Source organism: Strongylocentrotus purpuratus, unplaced genomic scaffold (genome assembly GCF_000002235.5).
Source record: "Strongylocentrotus purpuratus isolate Spur 01 unplaced genomic scaffold, Spur_5.0 spur5_scaffold_5, whole genome shotgun sequence".
In the NCBI taxonomy this organism is placed as follows: Eukaryota; Metazoa; Echinodermata; class Echinoidea; order Camarodonta; family Strongylocentrotidae; genus Strongylocentrotus; species Strongylocentrotus purpuratus.
In genome coordinates this window covers 20,788,397-20,812,125 of record NW_022145611.1, presented here as the reverse complement: position 1 = coordinate 20,812,125, position 23,729 = coordinate 20,788,397, and the positions used below count along the sequence as shown (strand labels likewise).

The window sequence follows — 23,729 nt, the reverse complement described above, 5'->3', positions numbered from 1 at the left end:
ACATGGCTGATTTAAAACTTGGCTAATTGGCATTTGTCTATAGATATCACCATACAGTCCAGGAGCATGCAAGACTGTATCATAACAGTGCTCCTGCACTTACCCTCTTATCTCCCGTCCCAAGACTGTTTGACCTCTCGGCAGACTTGTTCCTCCGGTGCTCCCCATCTCTTCCTCCAACTCCTCCTCCTCCTATCGGTACCCTCATCTCTCTCCCCGCACTGCTACTCCTCTTGTACCCCACCTCCCTGACCCCTGCTGCCCCCGCTTGGGGTCCCACCAGGGGTATGGTACGGTCTCCATTGGCCGAGGGGACGGGGTTTTTGTTGGCGTCGGTGGTGCTGTGGGAGCTGCCGTTGCTACCCTGTCTCCGATGGTCGCCTAAGCGGTGGGTGTTGTCCTCGTCATCGGGGATGGTCAGCTCTTCCATGCTTGCATCCTTGGTGAAGTAATCCTAGAGAAGGATGGAATAATCACAAGTTTTGAGGAAGAATATAACACATCTTTTACTGTTAACAGTTACAAATTAAGATTAGCTGTAGAATTCTGAAGCTACATCATTATAAAGATATTGCTTGCATCTATTTTAATTCATTATACAATTGCTGTAAAACTAAAACCTTCCACAAGACAAAGCTGTTTGCAGCAATGCACTTTCATGAATTACCAAAATTAACCATGTTTATTGATGTAATTCAATCAGATGGCAATCAGGTATGTTCATGATTATGGACTACCCATGAAGTTTGCAAAACGTTCTGTTTCTGCAGTAATGAACACCATGCAATTGTAGATAAATATGGTTATGGGTCTTGGTACTTATTAATACCATTTTTAGATGCTGATATCATGACAACAATACAAACAGGAACTTTATTAGAGGAACATAAAAAAGACCCTGTCAACAAAATGCAAAACCAGAACTATATATAAAAAAAAAGCTGACCAAACTAGATCCTTGTTGACCACTTACCTGCGTGTGCTTGACCGTGTCTTGGTTGTTGTCCGGCGTGGCCTCAGACTGACCGACATGCTCCATGTCTTCAGCCATGGAGCTTGATGTAGGGATGCCTTGCGAGAAGAAAGGTCTGCAAAAAAAAAAAAGGATCAGTAAGAAATCATAAAGTTTGAAATAACATGAGGGGTAGGGCCTTCATATTGCCATAGGCAATGCAGATTGTACTGTGGAACAAGCAAGCAGCAATCAATCAGTCTTTCCTTGCCATTTCAGAGATCATATCAAGTTAACTGAAAAACAATATTTCTGAGGATGACGATATACTGCCACATTGATATATTACAGCTTACAAATATGAAATAGCTGTTAATGCAATATTATGAAGCGATGTAGCCCTAACAGGATAGAAATGTTTACCTCTGTACCTAAAATATCAACATGGAAACATGCTGCATTTTAATGGGCTTTAAAAAAAATCTCATCTGAATGCAACAAAACTAAAAGAAAATGTCTCCATATCCTACAACATAACAAACAAGCTTGACATTCCCACAGCCTTGGTTTTCGATAAGGAAGCGGTGTGTAAATTCAAAACTTGAAGGATAAGTATTTGATCTCTAAAAGAAGGCACATGCTAGCCAATGTAGGAAGGAAGTCCTTGATCCATCCTTGATCCAAGTCAATAAAACCATTCATTGCACTTCAGGGTCAATGCATTTTGCTACTGACATTGTAGGGTGGAAGAGTATAACACTCTGTAAGCTGTAATGGATTGTTCTGGGGATTGGTATTAACTTTATTGAAATGCATTAATGGAGAAAGGGAAGTGTTAGTTCTATCAAATTAAACCTCTTGTTCCTCAAAAAGATTGGAATGTGTATTTTTTTTTTATCATGACAAATCATAATCTTAGTGATGATGATGATAGCAGTAAAATGACAATGGAAATGATGGCTCTAATAAAGATTATTATTACGAGAAGTTCAATGCTCAAATATGTGAAACATCCTGATGTGGCAAAGTTCTGCGGTCGCTTTCTCACAATCAATAAATTCTAGCCTTAATATGATATCTAACCTTTAAACTTTACCTTAAACCTAACCTACAACTAAATCATACCCCTAACCCTAACCAATACTTTAAAGCCTGGAACATACCTTGGATCAACAGACACACGCTTTTAAACTGATATTATTATCTTTTATTTGGCAAGAGACAACATAAAGAAACTGAACACTAAACAATAGCATGATTTGAAGTGAGTCACACGGATACCAAGAAAAGAAAAAAATTAACTAAAATAATTATCAGCCGAAGGTCTTCTATTCCAAAAAAGGAAGGTCTAATCTTTTATTTGACTGTCTTATCTTAATGATAAAAAGATGACAAATAATTAGGGCACAATTGCAGGTCTATATATAGTTACAAACTATTTTTTACTGGATCTCTGTTGAAGTTGACAAGATTTGTATCAGTAAGTCTGGTTTATGTCTGGCTCGACCAATTTGAGTTCTGCAGGGGGTGTTTCACAAAACTTGTCATCAGTGACAAATGACAGTTTGTGTTATAAGCTACTGAAATTCTTGCTTCTGATTGGTTATCAGCAAATTTGTCAGTGATTTTTTCCATTTGTCATTGAAAAAAGCCTTTGTGAAACACCCCTCTGAGCTTCGACACTACCCAGTTGCTCACCTCAGGACAGGTTTTGGCGTAGACTCGATGCTCATCTCGTCCGGGTCCATGTCAGGACCACTGTCGCTGTAGTTGATGAGGCTCAGATCGTCGTAGAGGAAGTCCTCATCGATCGGGGTCTGGTCCTGGTCCTCGAAGGGATACGGTTCCGTGTCACTCTCGTCACTGGCGACCTTGAACTTTCTCAGCAGGGCGATGAACTTCTGCTTGAAGTTTCTTTGCTGTAAAAACAGGATCGATTAAATTCTATTAACTTGTGTGTCTTGTCTTTATCTATGCATCTTTAAGAATCCTTTTCTATAATTAAGGCTCCAGACCAATCTCGTTTGAAATTTTCAGCAACTGTATGCATGAATACCTTGTCAAAATTTAGAGAAATATTTTGGGTGCTACACAATCATCAAGTATATATTTTAAAGTCCTAAAATACCTAGAAGTAGCCTATGCTCTTGAGCAACAAATTACAGGTGTGATGATCAGCAAATGTTTTTTAATTTACATTTGGGCACTGTTTTCGATATTCCCCTAATTTCACCTCACACACACACATACACACATTAAGAGAACATAGTACAATAAACCCTACCTTCAAGCTTCTAAATTATATTACATATGGTATCACATTATGTAAAAGAAACATACAGTATATATGCTTAACAAACAAAAAATATAAACAAACATAAAACAACAAAGAATCAAGGGACTCGAAAGTAGAGGGATCAGAAACTAAATCATCCTGAGAAGATTCTTGTCATAACAAGATATAAAATTCCTTCAGGAAGAACAAAAACACATATTTCCTTTCAACTCCCATTTGCTTTCAGTTTTCTCCTGTAAACATATCAGGTAGTATGGAACAGGTGTGAAACCATCGTCCCTATTTGGTTTATGTTATGTGATATAGTTTCTTATACACATATCTCTGAGGATCTATGTTCCATAACAATGCAAAATTGTATTCAGAAGGTTTAATCTAATTTAACAAAATCTTGGGCTAATTTTCTACTCAGTAGAAAAATGATGCCAGTATGACAAATATTAGCATGTTCCACTGTACTGCTTTTAATTACAAGAGATTTTAAAAACTTATCTATGAGATGTCTTTGTAAGATGTTTTAGGGGACAGTTTTCACTCAAAGGCTCAAAGCTGTAGCTTTTTCTTCCACTTTAAAATTCTGAACTGCTTACAGCTGCTTATTCATTACTTTCTTCTTTTTAGGGAGGAATATTCAATTCAATTTTTTCTTTATACTTTCATTACCTTTTTTTGTATTACTTTCATCTCCCCCCCCCCCCCACCCCAACAGAGAAAAGGAGAGACATGGTTCTTCATATCAATGTTTTTCAAGAAAACATTCCCTTACTCCAAAGATCCCCAACTGTATTGTTATTCTTGTTTTTATCATTATTATGGAATTACATGAATCATGCACCACCACATTTCATAATTCAAAGCAAGTATGTTATCAACATCCAGCTGTAATCATTTATAAACTATTCAATAAAGTAAAAACATAAAATCCTAATAATTAAATTATTTGGTTTGAAGACACTTACATAATGTTGGAGGATGATGACAAAATTTAGAAGAAAAGTAATTGAGCTTACAGGCTTCGAGAATAAAGAAATATACAGATACAACACATGTATTTTTGATAGACAGATAGAAGGACATGCAGACAAACAGTGGCAGGCAGAAAAAGGAAAGAGAGATGGACAACAAAACATATCCAAATACCAGGACAAATCTTGCTTTCTAGTATAAGAGATATTTGTGGACACACATAACAATAAATTCATTAATTCCTCTCATTTTTTTTATATTTCCCATCCTTGGGATGACTAGAAAAACTATATCATTCAAGGTATTTACGAGCGAGAGATGGTGGTGATGATTAATTCCTCCCATCTACAATACTCAAGGATGCTGTTTATCATTAGCAGCATATCTTCAATTGGAGTGGGAGTAAACTGCAGACAGAAGATGATATGATAAACTAAGCTGTAATTCCAGCATGTGTGTGATATCTTAGGGACAGCGATGCAGCTGTTACAAGTCCAACATTAATATTGTGACTTGATTTCAACATATATTAGAAAAATAGATTAATTTTATGTCTGTGTCTCCAGGAAAGAATACAGGATTTGAGATGAAAAATTCTGAAGATATAATTGCACAACCTCACTACATGTATCTGATTTTCATTTCAGTGTAATTTTACTGATAGTCTTTAAAGTTTTATGCAAATGCCATGAATGGGGGGGGGGGGGTGGAATAAAATGCCTAATGCACATTGCATGTTTATCTGAACATATTCTATATGTACCACCTTAATACAGGTTCATCCGATCATTTGAAGTACTAGTAAAAGACAAATAAGTTTACTTAAGCAGTTTTTACCATTTGGTGTTTGTTGAAAGAAAGAGGAAATGAAATCAACTGTATAACAAGTAACAAACACACCACCAAAACACAAAATATAATATAATAACATAATTTTGTTTATATGTCAATGATCACTAGTTATTATATAAGAGATAATTTATTTTGTAATAATATAAAACTAATAATTGTAGTATCCTTACCCTCGTAGCATTGTGAATCTTGTTTCCTTTCCTCCCTGGTTCATGCTCTTCTTCACCTTCACCAAGAAGATCCTGAGGAAATAGAAAAAAGGAGAAGAAAAAAAAAAACATACACATACGTTCTATAATTTATCCTGCATATTTCTTCTTCAGAAGAATAGTTTTACTACATGATCAGATGGAAAATGTATATACATTTACAGGATTTTGTAATAAAAAAAAAGGGGGAAGGGAGTACCTCTCCGTCCCTTGTAAAAGTGTACGTCTCCATCCAGTGCCAGACCTGCTACTCGTTCAACCAGGAGATCACACACTAAGTCTTACATCGAAATGAGTTCAAACAAAGATTTCTTCAAATATTCATTCCTTCTGAAAGCAATTGCAGACTGGAACTATTTACCACCATCCACAGTTCTATTCAAAATCCTGACCTATTCAACGCTCATGTGCAACATCATTTTCAATAGTATTATTCTATTAATACATGTGCACACCCAGGCTGATTCGTTTTTACTCCATTAGGAGTGTTGAGCCACATTACATCAGATTTGGATTCAGGGGGTTTATAATTCAACCCTTCCCATTCTGACAAATAAAAGGTACAATGAAACCTGTATATAAAGGCCTATCAAGGAAAATATGAAAAGTGGTGTTTATAGACAGGCAGTCTTTCTACACAGGTGGTTGCTAAAGCAGGTTTGACTGTAGTAATGAATAAAAACAAAGGTCAAACTTTGTTTTAATGGGGGAGGGGGGTAGCAGACCCCTGAAACACCCCCAAACTGCTTTGTATCACTGTATTGTAACAGGATGAGAAATTACTAGTACATTTTTCTGAAATTTTCAGACATTGTACTGCAAAGTGCAGTTTTAATAGCAAAGCAAATATTTGGGCATGATTTTGAATATGAACTTGATCAAGAAACAAGGTCAACATTCATTGATGTCGATTATCGTGAGAATTATAAACATCCAAGGAGTTCCTCAAAAGAAGTATTGTATGTATTGAAAAGTTTCTTTGTACAACTACAAATGTGTTTTCCATGAATGCTCCTTTAGCTATAAGTCATTGTATATTGTTCATTTTATTGCTTCTCTATTCAAATTCTCCTTGTGTGAAAAGGTCCTTAAATATTGTGACTTTTACACTGACTCATCACTCGTGGATGACATATAGCGCTTTGTATTCAGTGGAAAAGGCGCTATATAAATTGCAACTGTTCTTCCTCTTCTTCTCAGTACTATTGACGACATGAATTACAATCTTTCAAAGCTGTAAGATTGTTCGCATAAATATTGGTGAAATTATTCTGATCTGTAACAGAACTGATGTGAGTCAAATTATGAAAAGAAATGAAAAAATATAAATATATATACATAGCAATTTAGATGTTTATTTTCTCATTGCAGGGGAGAAAATCAAAATGAGATTGAGAGTCTTTATGTTTATTTTTAGAGGATTAATTTATGGGAAAAGAAATGGATAATAGGGCAGAGGGTTTACGGAGATGAAAAAAGAGGCCTATGGGGAGAGAGAAATGAGGCGAGAGAAGAGTAAGGTAAATGGGAAGATTGAAAACTGTAGATGGAAGGAGGGAGTAAGATTAGGGTTGGAGTTGGGAGGAGTTGGGAGGAGAGAGGAGGAGGATGACAGGAAAGAGAGATGTGTAGGGACGTTCGGGAAAGGGGTGGATTAAAAGAGAAGAAAGCCTGAAAAAGATATGTTGACCATGGTGAAGAGCAATATGTCTTTATATCGTTCATTGAGAGCTAAAACGGTGTTTACTCCCACTTTGAAGGCCATGCATGTACAGTTTGGGTAAGTCCTCAAATACTATTCACCAGATTTATTTGATTTTCAATGATAAATATGAAGATAATAGCAATACTAAGCTGCTGTCGTGTTCTTTTCCTCCTCAAGAGAATATGAAATAAATGAGAGGTGAAACTAATTTATAAGATACACATCTTGGGATGTAAATTATGACAACGGCAACCTGCACTACACATGCGTAATATTCATGAGGACTGTGTGCATACGCTATAGTCTGTACATGCACTAGCTTTAAAGGATGAGCTGACATAGTGCCGGGGGCCATCAGGGTGTGAGGGTCCTAGCGTAGGGGAGTGTGTAGCCATTACCCACCACGCCGTGCATATATTTACCAGAAATCATCCATAAAATACCAAATGATCTTGTATATCTTTTGATTCACTTAAAACATAAGACTAAACTGTCTAAACATTAAACATGTTCTTTCCAATTTTCTTTCTCTGCCACCAAACCTGCAAAAGAACATTATCTTGCTAATAGTTCTTAACTTTCCGGTTCTGTATATATTTTTTCGCCCCGACTGCTCTACTTCTATACAGGTGCATATACATTATTCCGTCCCTTCTAAAGGATATTAAAGTACTCGACAGCCCTAGTAATGCAAAGCGACATCGGTCTTGACAGCCTGCATTCATTGCATTATCTTCAGATGATGAAGAGTCGTAGAGGAGGAGATGAAAGATTAAGATGGCCCTGACACAGTTCTTGACATAAAACTCTCATCTGATTAGATCAAGACCCATCTACAAATGTACACTTCATCTAGCATTAAAGGTTCGTTTACAGATAACCCATAAAACCGTGGCATTTGTATTTATTTTTGGTAGATGAAAGGCAAGTGGGGATGAAAAAGGTAGCCGATCGAGTGGAACTAAGGTTCTATGAATTCTAACTTATCTGTTTGTTAAAAGATACAGAAATGTGAAGTGTATTATGCTGAAACTTGTCATTGCAACAGAACTGCTACTTCACCACGTCATATGTGAAAGCACCTTTGACATACATTAACTTTAATAAAAAATGGAATAACAGCTCTTCTAGCTCTCAATAGACTACTCCAAGATGTATTCAAGATACTGACTTAAAGTAGTGTAAAGGTCATACTTTAGGTCACACTTTAGAGCCAGTAGGATGTTAAAACATTCACTTAAATATAGCTTGAGAGCTATAGGGCACTAACTCTCAAGAGGCATCTTTGAGATGATTCAAGATACAGTGACTTATACAATTAGAGTGGTCACAAGGAAGTAATGTGCAGTTTTTCACACGTTTCGCTGAGAACCAGAAGGGCGTTACCACATTTCACTTAATAAACAGGGTTAATTCTCTTCTATATATGTCAGTAGCTCTCACCAAACAACTTTGACATGTAATTGAGATATTGACAGGGAACTCATGTCCGCCTTGTCTGCTGAGAACCAAAAAGGCATTAAAGCGATTCACTTATTCATAAGGCTAATGCCCTTCTACATGTAAATGTAGCTCTCAATAGGCAACTTCTAGATGTACTCCAGGGGGGCATTTCACAAAAAGTGGCAAATGACAATTTTTGTTATAAGCTACTGAAATCCTTGCTTCTGATTGGTTATCAACAGATTTGTCACTGATTTTTATCATTTGTCCTTTGAAAAAAGGGTTTGTGAAACAGGTCCCAGATGCTGACTTATGCAATTAGTAGAGTGACCACAGGGAAGCAATGTAAGATTTGACTGCTCAGGGCCAGAAGGGCGTAACACACTCACTAATACATGGTCTAATAATGCCCTTCTATCTCCCGAAAAGGCTTCTAGATGTACGCAAGATGGTGACTTATGCAATTAGTAGAGTAGTCATGGGGAAGTAATGGAGAAAGCACTAATTGATGGAATATCCCGCACGGATTCGTGCCATCCTGACCTGGAGAAAATTAATGGATGGTCACGAAAGTGATCTTCAAATTTCTAAGCCAGCATTTCTACTGGTTTTGCATACTGGCTCATGCGTAAACAAGTATGCTGGTTCATGAAACCAAACAGTTATTTACGAAAAAAAGAGAATTTATGTTTATTCATCTATTGAGAGCAAGAAGGGCATTCATTAACAATCAATTTCTGTACAACCTTCTGTATCTCAACAGGCAATGTATTAATTAACTAAAATAAAATAAGAACATGGGCTGTAATAAAAATTTATAACAATTCATTTCAATAATATTCAATTCAACATAATAATTGCGTTTAACATTATTTGTTTAATGCATAAAGCCATGTTTTCCTTTCCATTGAACTATTATATGTCAATAATATACCTTTTAAAACCATATATCACGTTTTCTTGTTTTTTTACTGTAAATATGATTTCAGTCTCCGGACTTGTGCCATGTCTTTTCTTCCTTTCTTTGTTGTTTAAACAATAAAACTAAAATTGAATTGAATTGACTTGTATATTGGTTGTTTTGTTTAACATTTAATTTGTTAGTAAAGAAATAAAAGGCAATTACATTTGCAAATAAACGTTTTCTGCTCCTCATGACTAAACTAAGAGAAAGTTTAAACTGGTTCATTACAGTCCAAACTAGTTAAATCTTGCTCTTTCAAACTATTAAAAGAATCATATATAGGTGCACCTTCCATTTCCATTACCAAGCAGTGCCTTCAAGCAGTGCCTTCAAGCAGTGCCTTTAAGAAGACCCAAACTGAAATCAGTGATCACTGGACAGTTAAAATTTCTAGTTTAACCTTGCTTTTATCAAACTATTAAAAGGATCATATAAGTGCAGGTATATTAAAGAATCATCCCTTTTTATCACCAATCAGTGCCTGGAGAAAGACACAAGCTGAATCACTAATCACTGGACAATTAAAATTTCCAGGAGATGATCCAGGGTTTCCATTAAGTTTCTGAACGGAAATATGGTCAAACTGGCATGCATCCTTGAAATAGGGATTTTATGGGGCATGTCCATCTATAACACAAAGTCCCAAAATAGAAAGCCTCCAAGCGTACTTTGAACACATCATCAGGACGTGCAAAAACTGATGATGATCCTTAATGCTAGCCCCAAATCGTGCAATAAAATATTAATAAAATAAGAAGGACCTTGAGTCCTTTTTTTGTGTGGCTATAAAATCTATTGGAATAGGATGAATTTGGCCACTTTTTTCAAAGCATTTTATAGATAACTAATCATTCAATATGCCATGTCTTGCTTAAACCTTAAAACTGAAAGAAAAAACTGAGAAATTTGCTTTTTGTAAGGCTCCAAAACTTGAAACGCGATTATCTTGGAACTACAAACAAAATCTAACTTCATTAGACAAAAAAAAAAATCATGTATTATAAAATAATCTAAAGGAGAAGTCATCCCTGATATGAAGTTGGTCTTGATAGAAGCAGAAAAACAAGAGAAACTGGTCAGTGAAAGTTTGAGCAAAAAGTTCCAAATTTTTTAAGGTGAAATTAATCAAATAAAAATTGGCAACTTTGTGACATGTTTGTGTATCACTGATGACAACTTCAAAAATTCATGACTTTCCTATTTTAATTGGATATTGCTCAAACTTTCACTAATTTGGTTCTCTCATTATTCTGCTTTTGTTAAAACCAACTTAACATCTGGGAGGACTTCCCCTTTAAGTTCACATTTCACACTTCCCCTTTGAAACATGCAGCAGATTATTTGGATTGCGAAATCCACACAATATTGATATCACGGATGTGGCATTTTGGCCCCAATTAAATTTCAAAATGTCCTCAAATCCTGATCAAAGCTCAAACATTATCATCAACTTAATATGTTTACTCTCTGAACGGAGCTATAAATAGCACTTTTCTCTACTTCCAGAAAAAGTACTGATTTCGACATAGCCACAGACAACATGATTGCGGATGAAATAAATACGATGTTTATTTTGATCACTGAATTGCTTGAATGTAGCGCTGTATTCAAAAGGTCAACTGTCTACAACTTAAAACGATTTTCAATTGCCAAATTTCAATAACTGTTTGTCTCATTTCAGAGTATGTCTTGTCAATATTACAATTATTTTCTAAAAATGTGCACATCATATTAACTGCTTGCAACTTCATGCATTACCAGCATATTCTGCTTTATTATTTGTTTACTTTTTATTAATCATTCTCTGGGAATGATTGTGAAGAATTGTATATTTTAAATACCAAGCATAATGAAAAATTGATTTTGAAGTACAAGCACACTGGTGCTACATGCTGGAATTTCAAGAGGAGTATTGGGCTTTCATTTGGATGAAAGCACAGTTCACAATGGATGAAAGCACTATTCACTATACCGGTACTAGCTACCTGGATTCATGAAATGTTAAAATATTTTGGTAATAAACAATAATAGGTCAATTTATATAGCGCAGCTACTATATGAATATTCTCTACTGTGCTTAATACATTACAAGGTATCATATTATTAACCCGGCTGTATATGGCTGAGCTGAGCTAAAATTCCTTCCTCCCGGGTACTCATTGACTTCACCTGGGTGGAAAGTGGCAAATGTAGATTAATATCTTGCCAAAGGACTTTAGTGTTGTGGCGGGACTCTTGTGATCTTGTGATCCACAGTCCGTGAGTCAGGTGACCTACCCGCTAGACCATGACACCTCTGGTAATAACCCTATCCAGAACATTCATACTCTGCTCCTAGTAAAACACTGTGTTTCATTTCTTTCTTGGGGCAGCCTGAAACAGGCTTTTTTAAATTCCAGCAACACAATACAACACATTTCCTTTTAATCTCTTCAAATTTTTTCTAAAATACTGGTTTGGTTCACTTTAACAGGAATAACTGGCAAGTCTATCATTTAAAGTAAGAATATTAGGGATTTTTTTTCACTTTGCATGACTAACTTCTAAGAATTTGATTTCTGTATGTCCGTCCTTCAGCGTCCTTCTGTCCATGTTTTCTATACTGTACTTGTAGAAAAACACACCATTTTGTGTGTGTCTCCATCTACTCGAACACCTCCAACCGTCGCTGGCCTCTTCTTATTTTATGAGGAGCATGGCCGCTGCGGAGCTGACTCACGATCACATTCCTTCATGTATATTCCTCCCCTTTATTATTGACTCAATTGTGAATCACCGGCCAATCCCAGTCACATATAATGGTGCTCCTACACCTTTGCAATCAATCTCCTTATGTAGCACGGTGGTAGAGAGTTTAATGCATCTAAATGGGATCTGGCAGCCCAGTGTTTTTTCAGTGGCGTGTGACCATGGGGTCCATTAATTCTCATTTGTGTGTGATGAGGAATAGGAACCTTTTAACACTACTTTAGCTTCCTCAGACTACATTGTATCGGGAGCACAACATGGCTCCACCTTTATGCTAAAAAAAATGTAAAGTGTGTATGTTTTGTGTGTGTGCGGGGGAAGGGGGGGGGGTGGTATATTGTATTCCAAACAAAAATTCATTCCCAATGAGATCAGAAATAAATGTTATAATATTCAAATAGTATGGTACCACTCTTTATACAGTAAATTAAGGCAATCTCCTGCAATGTGCTTCTAATAAATTTATTTTTAGATCTACAACCCATAATCCCCAACTTTATAACCTTGACTTGAAATTTCAAAAAAATCAATAGTCCTTTTCCCTTTAAAAAATATGAGTCATTGATCAAACATAGGCACTCATACGCAAAGGCATACTGTGCATACAAAGTAGAATGTGAATACTATTACTAAGTATTTAGTCCATAAACATATTTTCTGTAATTGCAAAATATTTGATGTTAAAAAAGACTATCATCAGTAAAATATTTTGTATATTGTTGAACGACATAAAAGAAAAATAAACAAGACATTCCAATGGTTAAGGACTCAAAGAGCATTAGGGGGGATAGGAATGATTTCATATCAAAGCCTACATGGAGGTTAATTGGAAGTCAACATATGTTCTTGCGCAAGCACAAATAGGCGGGTCGTCTCATTATACATTTCAGCTATTTTTTCCATAATTTTATGGTATTTCCTAGAATACTAGAATATTTTCCTCCATCTTCTGTGGAAAAAAATAGAAAACAGACGAACAACAATTTTTCAGGCTAAGGATTTGGAACAAAAAATACATTTAATATATATACTCAATTGAAACTAGTAATAAATTTTAAAAGTTAGATGTATTTTCTATGCTGTTTTTAACTATTTTTTTTACAAGTTCAAGACCATTTTATTTTGCCTAGGATTGTCCCCTGTAAGCCTCTTGTTTTAAATGGGGAAAAATAAAATAAACTAACATGGCAAAAGAAGAAAATTCAAGTGCAAATGAATGGCAACGGAAGGTGAAAAAAAGAAGAAGAAGAATGTTTTTTGAGGGGGGGGGGTGAAGGGGCAGTTTATTTCATAATGTGTGTTCGAGGCTTTAATGCAATCAAAGCTCAGCGGAGAAAGAGAAAGCAATAAAACATCCCGATGATATTGCCTCTGGTGGGGTTATATACGACGGCTGGATTTTAAATGAAATTGTCATACACTGCTTGAAGATTTGTGAGCTCATTGCAAACTGGTTCACCCGTAAAATGTGATGAATTTATGAGGCTCATTCAGATCGATGCGGTAAACCGCAGCCTAAAAAACGCCTGGCAATTTACGAGTAAATGAATAGCAACTGTGCACAACAAAGGTCCTGCGCACAGTAACTGAGATCCGTGTAATGAAATACAGAAATGTGAATTGTTTTTTCTATGTCATATCTGAACAAGGCCATAATGCGTATAAGGTGCTTTAAATATACATCTCAAGGCTATGACATGACGTAGATCCTTGATGAATTAATCATTTCTTTGAAATTAAAATGTCCTGGATAGATGTATTGCTTGTAACTGATTTGCAATCTAACCCTTCTCTACAATAGATGTTAAACAACAGTTACTTCTTACTGGGAATAGCACCAAATTAAGTGTAAACCTTACCGGAATGCTGGAACATCAAATACATGTGAACATCAAATTGTCTGTTTGGGGGCAAAAGGGTTTTAACTCTGTGTAAAATGGTGAGTTACAAACACCCTTCTGGTTCCAAACAGAGAAAGTACTAGTGTATTTCCTATTCAGACATAAATTTACAACGGAAGCTCTCTTAAACTATGCACTAGCACATCCAAAGCAGATCTTCCTAGATATGAGCCTACTATCTCTGGGAAGGTTTTTAACAAAAGTGGGGGGGGGGGGGTATTAAATTTATATTTCAGCATATCATGCTGCAATGAAATTCAAACATTTATTGAAAAAATAGTACTCAAGATTGTTCTTGCTCTCATGAAATTTGCTTTTTTGATTTGAATTGTGATGATCCCACAAAGCTATTTACTATATAATTTCAAAAATTATGTAGTTTCTCACCTGAATCACTGAATGTACTCACATTTACAGAGTACAAAATTCCAATTTCCATCATTTTTCATCTATATGTTAATGTAGAGCTGAATAACTTAATTTTCTTTGTAAAGGTTTGGAAACAGTTGACATTTCAGAGAGCAATTTATCTCCTTTGAAAATGTTGTCTTACTTTCCAACACTACTCTCATATTTAGGTATAATCAACTTTCAATACTTTAATGCCTATGTATCCAATATTCTGCCTGTGGTAATGAGAGAAAAACTGTACAACATGTATTATGTAGCTACCAAAGATAATTATCAATTAATATGTTAAGCCATGTGCTGCTATATGTCATATGACAATGAATGGGGATATAAGTGAATGGAATGGAACTGAAATAGACCGGAATATGAGCTTGGGATATGAACGTGACAGAAGGCCAAAATTCATCTGATTGCGACCCTGAAGAGATTTAATATCTTGTCAGCTTAGAGCTAGAGGGGCATTAGCTCATGCTTTTACACAGAGTTAACTCCCTTCTGGCTCTCATCAGATGCTATCCCCTTGAACATGGAAACGTTATTAGCCTTATTGCCAGCAGGAGTGGGTTTTTGTTTTCCTGTGATTGCAGAAATGAATATCAGAAAGATAACTGTGTTGACTGTTCAAAATACAGGCTCTACTAGCATAGGGTCTATTGGTAAATGTGATTAGAAACAATGTCAATGCTCACTAAAAAGAACAAAAAATGTGGCTATCAAAAGCACATAAATATAATAATAAGATAGTGGATCACAGAATAAAAAGAGGTTTGACTTCACATTATCCGCTGCAAATTATTATTCTACAAAACATTTTTACTTATTTCTATATTTACATAAAAAATAACCAGACATTTAATCATATATGAAAGAGATTAGGACAGAGTGTGGAGACAGCTAGCAGAACACCAATATCAATATCTAAATCTATTATGGATGCACATGTGTTAAATTCCTTGACCCCGCCAGTGTAATGTCCACTAGCACTGACCGCCATCCATTACAGGCCACTGTCCAGCCTGTCAAAACAGGAAGGAATGGGTCAGTTAGAAGTCACGTAACGGTGCACGACCAAACGACGAATATACAACACAGAGAGGGTGGTGAGGCCCCGTAATGCGATTACTTCAAGAATAATTTGCACGACCCCGGGGAAAATATTGGCAATATTCACTTTAGCTCACAATGCGCTCGTCTCGTGCGACATGCTTTTAGAGAGAAATTCCCAAATACATGTCGTAGGGACCGGGAAGATGCTTATTTAATAATCTGGATGGATGGATAGACCTAAAGTAAGAGGAAATCAGGAGAATCCGAGATGCATAGAGACGCTGTTTCTTTATGCATCACATAAAAACATAGAAAGTATGAGTATTTCAAGTATTTTTTTTAACCTAACAAAGAAAAGGGGAAATACTTTGTTGAATAAGAATAAAAAGTGAAAATGTTGGTGCATCTATACTAGAAATTTTTACACATGTAGAGAGACATTTCATGTTGAAATAACACTAAGATTGAAATGTTATTTTCAGACAAAAATAAGAGCGAGTGGTAGATTCGCCCCAGATAAATTTACTCAGGTGCACTTTAATCTAATCTAAAATTTCCTGTATTGATCAACAAACTAGATTATATTATAACATGTATGAATTCAGTGGGAGCGCCGGAGCCTATGTATGTATGTACGACAGAGTGATTCTGAGCTATGAATAGTATACACTCAGTGTTAAAAGTAGGAGTATTTAAGGGGTAGGTCTGTGCTGACATCGAGTCGATTGGGGTCAAAGTAGAAAAATAAAAGAAGCATAAATTTGAAATCTTGAAGAGTATTGCACAAATCGACAAATGTATGAATGATTTGAATTGGGAGTCACACTTCATTTTATAAATAGGCCTATTTATTACATTTTATACAAAAATGTCCACTTTTGTCAATATTGCTGAAGGAATACACATGGAGGAGGAATGCATTAAAAACATGATTCTCAATTTTACATTTTTTGAATGAAACAGAGTGGTTGAAATATATTTCAATGGAGAAAACAAAATACATCTTGTAAATGAAATAAATGAGTATATATGAGTATTTCTGTTTGTAAAATCATTTGTAAAATTTAAACTAGTGAAAAGCAAATTTTGAGTTACCAACTCTTGAAATGATCTTCATGTAACCGACAAACAAAATACAGAAATTTTTTATCTATTGTGATCCGACTTTTCTAAAAAAAATATTGACTGATATTGAGAAATTGGGTATATGAATAGATCAAACTGAGGTACTAAAATAGGAGATAAATTACTATTTAATGAAAACTAATGAAAAAATTCCCCAATATTCTTGCCTTTTTTATTAAAAAAAATCTTTAAAAAACATACAAAATATAGAATTTTAAATGATAAGCATCCAATTCTATACAATGGTATATTTTTCCCCACTGGATGTGGTTGCTATGTTATATTTATCAAACTGAGGTACTAAAATAGGAGATAAATTACTATTTCATGAAAACTAATTAAAAGGTTTCTATCAAACAAAACTCTAAAAAAACATACCACATATAGAATTTCAAATGATAAGCATCCGATTCTATGCAGCAGGATATATTTTTTATCATCCTGCTGGATGTGGTTGCTATGTTATTCTAAAGTAGATTCCCATGAAGGCTGCTCGGTATCATAACAACTTTAATTTCAAATGTCACACTACAACATGGGACAGTCTTTTCTGAAAGGTTCACTAGTTGCACGAACACAAGTGGGAAACAAAATTGGGGATTGGGTTCTATCATATTTTTTTTTTCTAGGGGTGGCATAAGAATCCGACATCAACAAAATGTGATGTAATTACATCAAATATCAAAAGCTCCACATCAGCACAGCAAATACTGAGCTATACTAGATATTCATATCAAATCACGAATTAGAGAGAAAATAAAACCACACAATGATACAGACAGGGATTTGATATTTCACTATCTGATACAAAGCTGTCAAGATAATATTAAACTAAAAGTCAACAAAGTTATGCTGCTATGGATTTCTAGACATTTATAACATAATTATTGTCACAACAATCTATTAATCAGATTACAAGGCAGACCAACAACTAAAAAAAATCCAAACCCATAAATGCCCATAATGATGCAATTTTTCAGATTGGATTGGTGTTGTTTTTTTTTAAACTAGTCCCCCAAAAGGGAAGTTTTGGGAATTTAATTCTTTATCAAACTGATTGCATTCATGAATGGAAAAAGAAAAAAAAATCACTGTGAAAGTCAAGTCAATTTCTGATGCAGTGCAAAATGCTGTTCTTCAGATTACCGGTAGAACATTCATGAGAAAAACAAGCATTGGAGTATTAAATTTTCAAATTGGCATTAACTTTTTTTCCAATAATAATAATACTTTAGCTGCTTGTTTTTAAAATGTGAATACAAAAATTTACTCCATGCCCTGTTAAAATTGAAAATGTTTTCATATCCAATTTTGTATTGTTATTTGTTATTATTATCATTTTTTTTTTTTTAATTATCTTGGTCAATCTACCCATGTTTTTATTTTTTTACATACAAATTTGCTTGCATAAAAAAAAGCCTTGTATGGTTTACAGAGACAAACATAATATCACTCTGAAAACAACAAATGCACAGGCTAGAAAACACAGCAACACTTGGTGCACTTTTCAAAAGCACATCAAACAACAACAACACAAGGGATTACTTGCTTTGTTGGGAATTTTTGAGGACTGGTTTTCTAGTTTCTATCTTGTTTCTTCTTGTATTTATTTCACACTATGTGAAACAAATGTGTTCCTAGGGCACACACTTCAAGCTTCATGGGCATTTATGGGTTATTATAAGGTTCTTGCAGTTATTTTTAAAAAAAGATAAAATTCAAGAAATGTTACAAACACAATGCTATTGAAAGTGTATAGGATGTGGCCAAGTTTTGAATACCTTTTTAAAGACACTCTCAATTTCATGAATGGAAAAAGAATTTCAACTTTCATGTTTTGAGCTAAACTGTTATGAAAATCAATCAAATAATGTATAATTGGTTGACTTATGTCTTGCATTCTGTTCGGTTTGGTCTTGATTCTGCATGCTCCTTCAGTGGGGGGAGCATGAAAGGTCCTTTTTCTATGAAGACTGAATTTCTTTTAATTTTCTTAACTGCAAGACCCATGATAAAGCAAGGCTGGGTAAAAACATCGGCTCAGTGCAAAAAGGGCATTACTGCCACTGACAATAAATGGCTGTAGTATAGATGATATTGAAATTACGGGTAATCACTTGGGCCAAGTAGAGGAATGTAGGATAAATAGGAAGGCCTGGTGGCACAGTGGTTGAGCAGTGGTCCTGTAATCAGGGTGCCCTTGGTTCAAAGCCCAGTCAATGCGATGGAGCCGTTTTGGTAAGGAATTAATCCAAATGTTAATATGTCCACTGGTTGTTAGAAATGGAATCATCCAACCATGTACCTACAGGAACCAGGGACATTTCCCAGCATGAAACCTCTTTTGAATTTCAAATTAGGTGTAGTAAATTAATCTCTTCCGCAACATTCTGATTTCAAAATACTTGCTTTCTTAGCAATCAGATGTAATAAATCACTATCATCATCTTTTGATCAAGATCTAGCCCCTCTGCAATCCCACTTTTATTTGTGATGCAGAAAGTAAGCAATTTGCTCTATTATAAAGCCTACTGTATCCTCTCTGCACTGAGCCAGTGAAAAATATTAGGGTTTTAGGACAGATGCTCTTGCGACAATTGCTCCACATTAATAACCATTCTTACATCTAACCCTGGATAGAATACTATATCTCATGTACTATACCCTCACCCTAATCTGTACCCCAAACCTAACCTGGACCCCGACTTATAAAGAGCTGATATTAATCACAACTTAATTGCAATTGATATCAATCGCAACTATGTACAGAAGAGATAGGAGACTGCAAACTTGCAATTGATCAGAGTATTTGCAATTTATTTGGATCAATCGCAACTCTTTGTATATAAGACGGGGCCCAGAAACCCAATTGCAACCCTAACCCCAACCCTCTATCTTTTGATGAAATTAAGGCCGGGAGCAATCGTCGCAGGAGCAAATGCCTGATATAGCAACAATATAGTTAAAGCGTTCATTCACACTGCAGTGAGGGCAGGGTGTTTTTAGACAAGACTCACGTTCCAGGGGAGCTGGTGGGCATGCAGCTGGGATCTCACCTGGCCTCCCACCATGTTCTCACCGCTGTCGCTGTTCTCCTGGTCAGACGAATACGAGTCGTCGTCGTCGTCGCTCTCGTTGTCCATGTCCACCGACCGATCTGTGGAATGAATAAGCAAGGTGTTGGTTATTTGTTTGTGTATCATAGCAACAAGATACTCTAATACCTTTCTTCAGAATGAAAGATATTCCCTTGGGGCTGATAAGCAGACATTCAGCAAAGGTTAAAATTCAACTGAAATTATTGATAACACCTCAATTATAAAGGCATTTGTAACACTTTCAGAACAAAAAATATTACCTTGGAGGTGTTCAAAACACTTTATATGAAATTACTCTAAACTGTAATGATGTTTTGCATAATTGGCAAACTCTTTACACTGAATCTGAATACTGTTAAACCAATATGTTTTGCAGCCTGAAAGTTTTGCGTATTGTCAGTGATAACCATTTTATAGATAATGTAATATTCAGTGTTGGAGATCAATCATTTTGTGGCACTGATCTTTCATAAATCTGGACCATTCATAATATTCATCAAGTTTCATGTACACAAAAATCTATGGTATCACAGTATTGCTGCAAACAATTGAATACATGTATGGTATTAAATAAGATTTCCCATCAGTAAGGAAAGGATGAAAGCAAACAAGAACTTTGCTTTGAAACACTGACTGGCTTTACCTCAACCAAGATCATATCCAATAACTTGCCTGTGTCTAAAAAAAAAAGCATCCCCATTCACGACAAATAAATCTTAGTGATAAATAAAAAGGTAGATGACAATGCAAATGATCAATACATCCCGATTTAGAACCAGCAGGTGTCGTCTGGCCATTTTTTCTTCCCCTTTTTTCTTCCCAAACCTCAGAAAACTCATTCAAACTCTTCTTCTCACTCAAGCTTTTCATCTCATGTATCCGCCTTCCACCTCGTAAGGTGTCCTTGATGGGAAAATTGTATTTTCTAGCTGGTTGCATTCATGAATTTCTAAGTGTCTTGGCAAATATAGGGAGTTACGTGGGCCTCTTGTTGTGTAAGGCGGTTGTTTTTTCCCTTAGGAGTCTGGAACACATGACTAGCACAAGTCGCATCTTGTCTATGCTGAGACAGGTTGGTAAATACTTCACTATGACAAATAAAGCAAGTATAAAAGCCCACGGTACTTTTATTCACAGGGTTTCTGTAAATACAGGATGTTTGGGAAAGGTAGCATTATTTATAACTGTTGTCTTTCTGCAGCTATAGATGTAAAGAGTATGAAATGTATACATTCAGCATTCTCAATCTGACAAAAACGAATGAAAGAATAACAAATAAAAATGATAACACAGCTTCAGGTTATCAGGTTTAACTTTCATCTTATAGTCCTTGCCACTCCTATACCCTTATCGTGGATATGTCCAAACAGGACTTTTTACATATCTTCATCCATTTGCTATTTGTTTTTCAGTATTCATTCCAGATTAAAAGAGGATAATACCTTGATCGCACCAACACATGGCCAACAACAGCCTGGCCAAATAGCCAAGAATTATGTGGAGTCTTTTTGGCAGTATGATTGATGTATTAACAAGCCTTTAAGACATAGCTTCAAGTGTTAATAAAATACTAATGACATCTGTTGTTCAACAATGTTTGCTACAAGTGTATAAATAATAGTTTGTACTAGATAATGAATACAGCTGTATTTAGCATGCAAGTTCATGCCCTGGCCTGTTGTCATTTAACACTCCTAATGAGGTTCATAAGCACGTAATCAGACAAACAGTTAGGATCCATGTGTAATTGATGTTAATAACACCGGACATAGGGTCTCTTCTTACACCAAGGCTAAAATTGATCAGTTCCTCTCAAATCCACAATTTGTAAAACGATATGAATAATCAGGATTAAAGCTAATGTTGCAATATCCTCTTATTTTCAGCACTGTCTCAAGAATATATTCAGTCTGATGCTACTAATAGATTCACTGTAGAACAACAAGTGTCTTGCTTTTCTTGGTCTCTAGCCTTTCTAGAGTATTATTGTTCATAATGTAGCCCGATGTAGAGATGTACATAGCAAGTTTAGTATTCCGTGTGTTAGGCTATATATCAGATGAAATTCAGTGGTTGATTCTATCAATAATAAGATCAAACTAGAAATGCAATCGTGTCACAACGATGTGCGTGCAATGACGCCATGTTTCTACGTGTCAAACGAAGGAGCTACTCTCGGACTATCCAGAGCACTATGTAAGAAGTCTGTAGCTTCTGTGATAGTGGAGATAGTTAGGGCGAAAGAAAGGTCACCAAAACGGCCCGAAACGGAAAAAATGGTGCCTGGACGGTCACGCATGAGGGTTTCCGGAGAACGAAGAATTTAGTGACCTTGAAGGAATGCTAGAGACTACGCCTACGCATTTTGAAGGGAATTGGAGTAGAGGAAGGGATCTAGAAAGGGCTCGCAAGCACTGCGTGCAAAACCAATAGGACTTGGTGCATGATGAACATGTTGCGACGCGTGCTTTGGCACGAACGGCCGCCCATACTAACACAACCGAATGAAAGTCTTAAAAAATGACGTCATGGCCGAAACGTGCTATAATAGGGCGGAAACCCGGCGGAATTCGTATAGTGACCCTTGTTCAAATGCGATTTACTTACAATTTTCTGCGTGAACATATACCATACTTGGTATCATTCAAAAGGGCACTTTAGTGCGGTCAGTTTGAAACCATTGTCATCTGCGCAAAACGTACTGCACGCATCAAACGCGCTATTACGTAAAGCATAGTAAATTCATCATTTTTGGCGATAACTTTGCGAAGAGGGCATTACAATTTACTAAGCTTAGCAGACAGTTGTCACGTATATGGATACATGTGTCTGCCAAGTTTCATTGATGTAGGTATAAAGATCGCCGGTTTAGAGCAAGTTGAAGTTATTTCTCAATTTTCTTGAAAATGGCGAATTTGGAGGGCAATTTTCTCAAATTTGGTCAGTAATAGGGTATATAATTTTGTATATGGCTGGAAAGGGCATATCTTCAAGTATCTAAATCCAAAAAAGGGTACGGGTTTGCCAAGCCATTATTGAGATAGGGCCACAGAGAGAAAGCCAATTCCCAGAACTTTAGAGGGCGCTATTTATGTTGTGCAAAGCCATTGGAGCGTGAAATTTGGCATCGCTATGTGCAATTATGAGATAAAGATATTGTGAGATTTAAATACAAAACGGAATTTATATGAGAAAGTTATGGCAGTTTTAGATTATTTAGGGGTCCATTTTTCAAGAATTTGAGTTTTTTTGACGGAGTCGGTTTCAGATTTGAATTTTGAGTACGAAGATGGCATTTTGAAGGGCAGGTTATGCGTCGCAGATGAAAGAACATCTCTTAGACTATTTAGAGGAATTTGTTAGAAGTGTGTAGGATCTAGGATAGTGGAGATAGGAAGGAAGACAGAAAGGCCTTAAAAAGGACCAGAAACGGACAAAATGGCGCATGGACGGTTATGCATGAGTGATTTCGAGAATCGAAGAATGTAGTGACCTTGATGACATGTTAGAGACTATGCCTATGAAATTTGAAAGGAAAAGGACATGAGGAAAGTACCTCACTAGGAATAACAAGCACTACGTGCAAAACGAATGCGATTTCCTGACGATAAGGAAGAAAACGAAAACAAGGAGGAGAATATTAATGCAGAATGGGGCAGAATGTGAACGAAAACAAGGCAATGACGAAGGTCGTCATTGCAAAAAGGGAAATGTGTACAATTGAATGTTTTCAGCTACAATATTCTCCCTGCTTTTAAAATGTTGAGGGGAGGTATTCATAAATTGCAATATTAAACACCAGTTAAACAAATCTATAACTTCTTTATTCCTGCAGGAAGCAGAGGGAAAATTTGCATTGTTAAAAGCCAAATTGTAAAATGAAATTAACAACATTATCATGTACACAGGTTTGATGCACTACTTACGAATGACAGAAATCAATTTTGTAGCCCAGTCCCACCTCCCAAATAAAATTCAAGAACAATACAACATACATAAGAAGGGCCGTTTA

The 23,729-nt window shown here is 35.9% G+C and overlaps 1 protein-coding gene across 4 annotated transcripts in view; it reads right to left on the bottom strand.

Moving 5' to 3' along the window:
• The window catches only part of LOC591779 (phosphofurin acidic cluster sorting protein 2), a 47,040-nt gene extending 27,244 nt beyond the window's left edge, over window positions 1-19,796 (bottom strand). For 3 of the 4 annotated variants that reach the window (XM_030999805.1, XM_030999807.1, XM_030999806.1), the window contains exons 1-5: window positions 19,637-19,796; window positions 5,237-5,308; window positions 2,651-2,871; window positions 974-1,088; window positions 104-454 (exon numbers count right to left, since the gene is read on the bottom strand). In XM_030999805.1, the coding sequence (XP_030855665.1) occupies window positions 104-454; window positions 974-1,088; window positions 2,651-2,871; window positions 5,237-5,308; window positions 19,637-19,762 (885 nt within the window). In that variant the 5' untranslated portion in view covers window positions 19,763-19,796. The remainder of the gene's footprint in view (window positions 1-103; window positions 455-973; window positions 1,089-2,650; window positions 2,872-5,236; window positions 5,309-19,636) is intronic. The other variant, XM_030999808.1, reaches the window with a different exon arrangement.
• Between the last annotated feature and the right edge of the window lie 3,933 nt (window positions 19,797-23,729).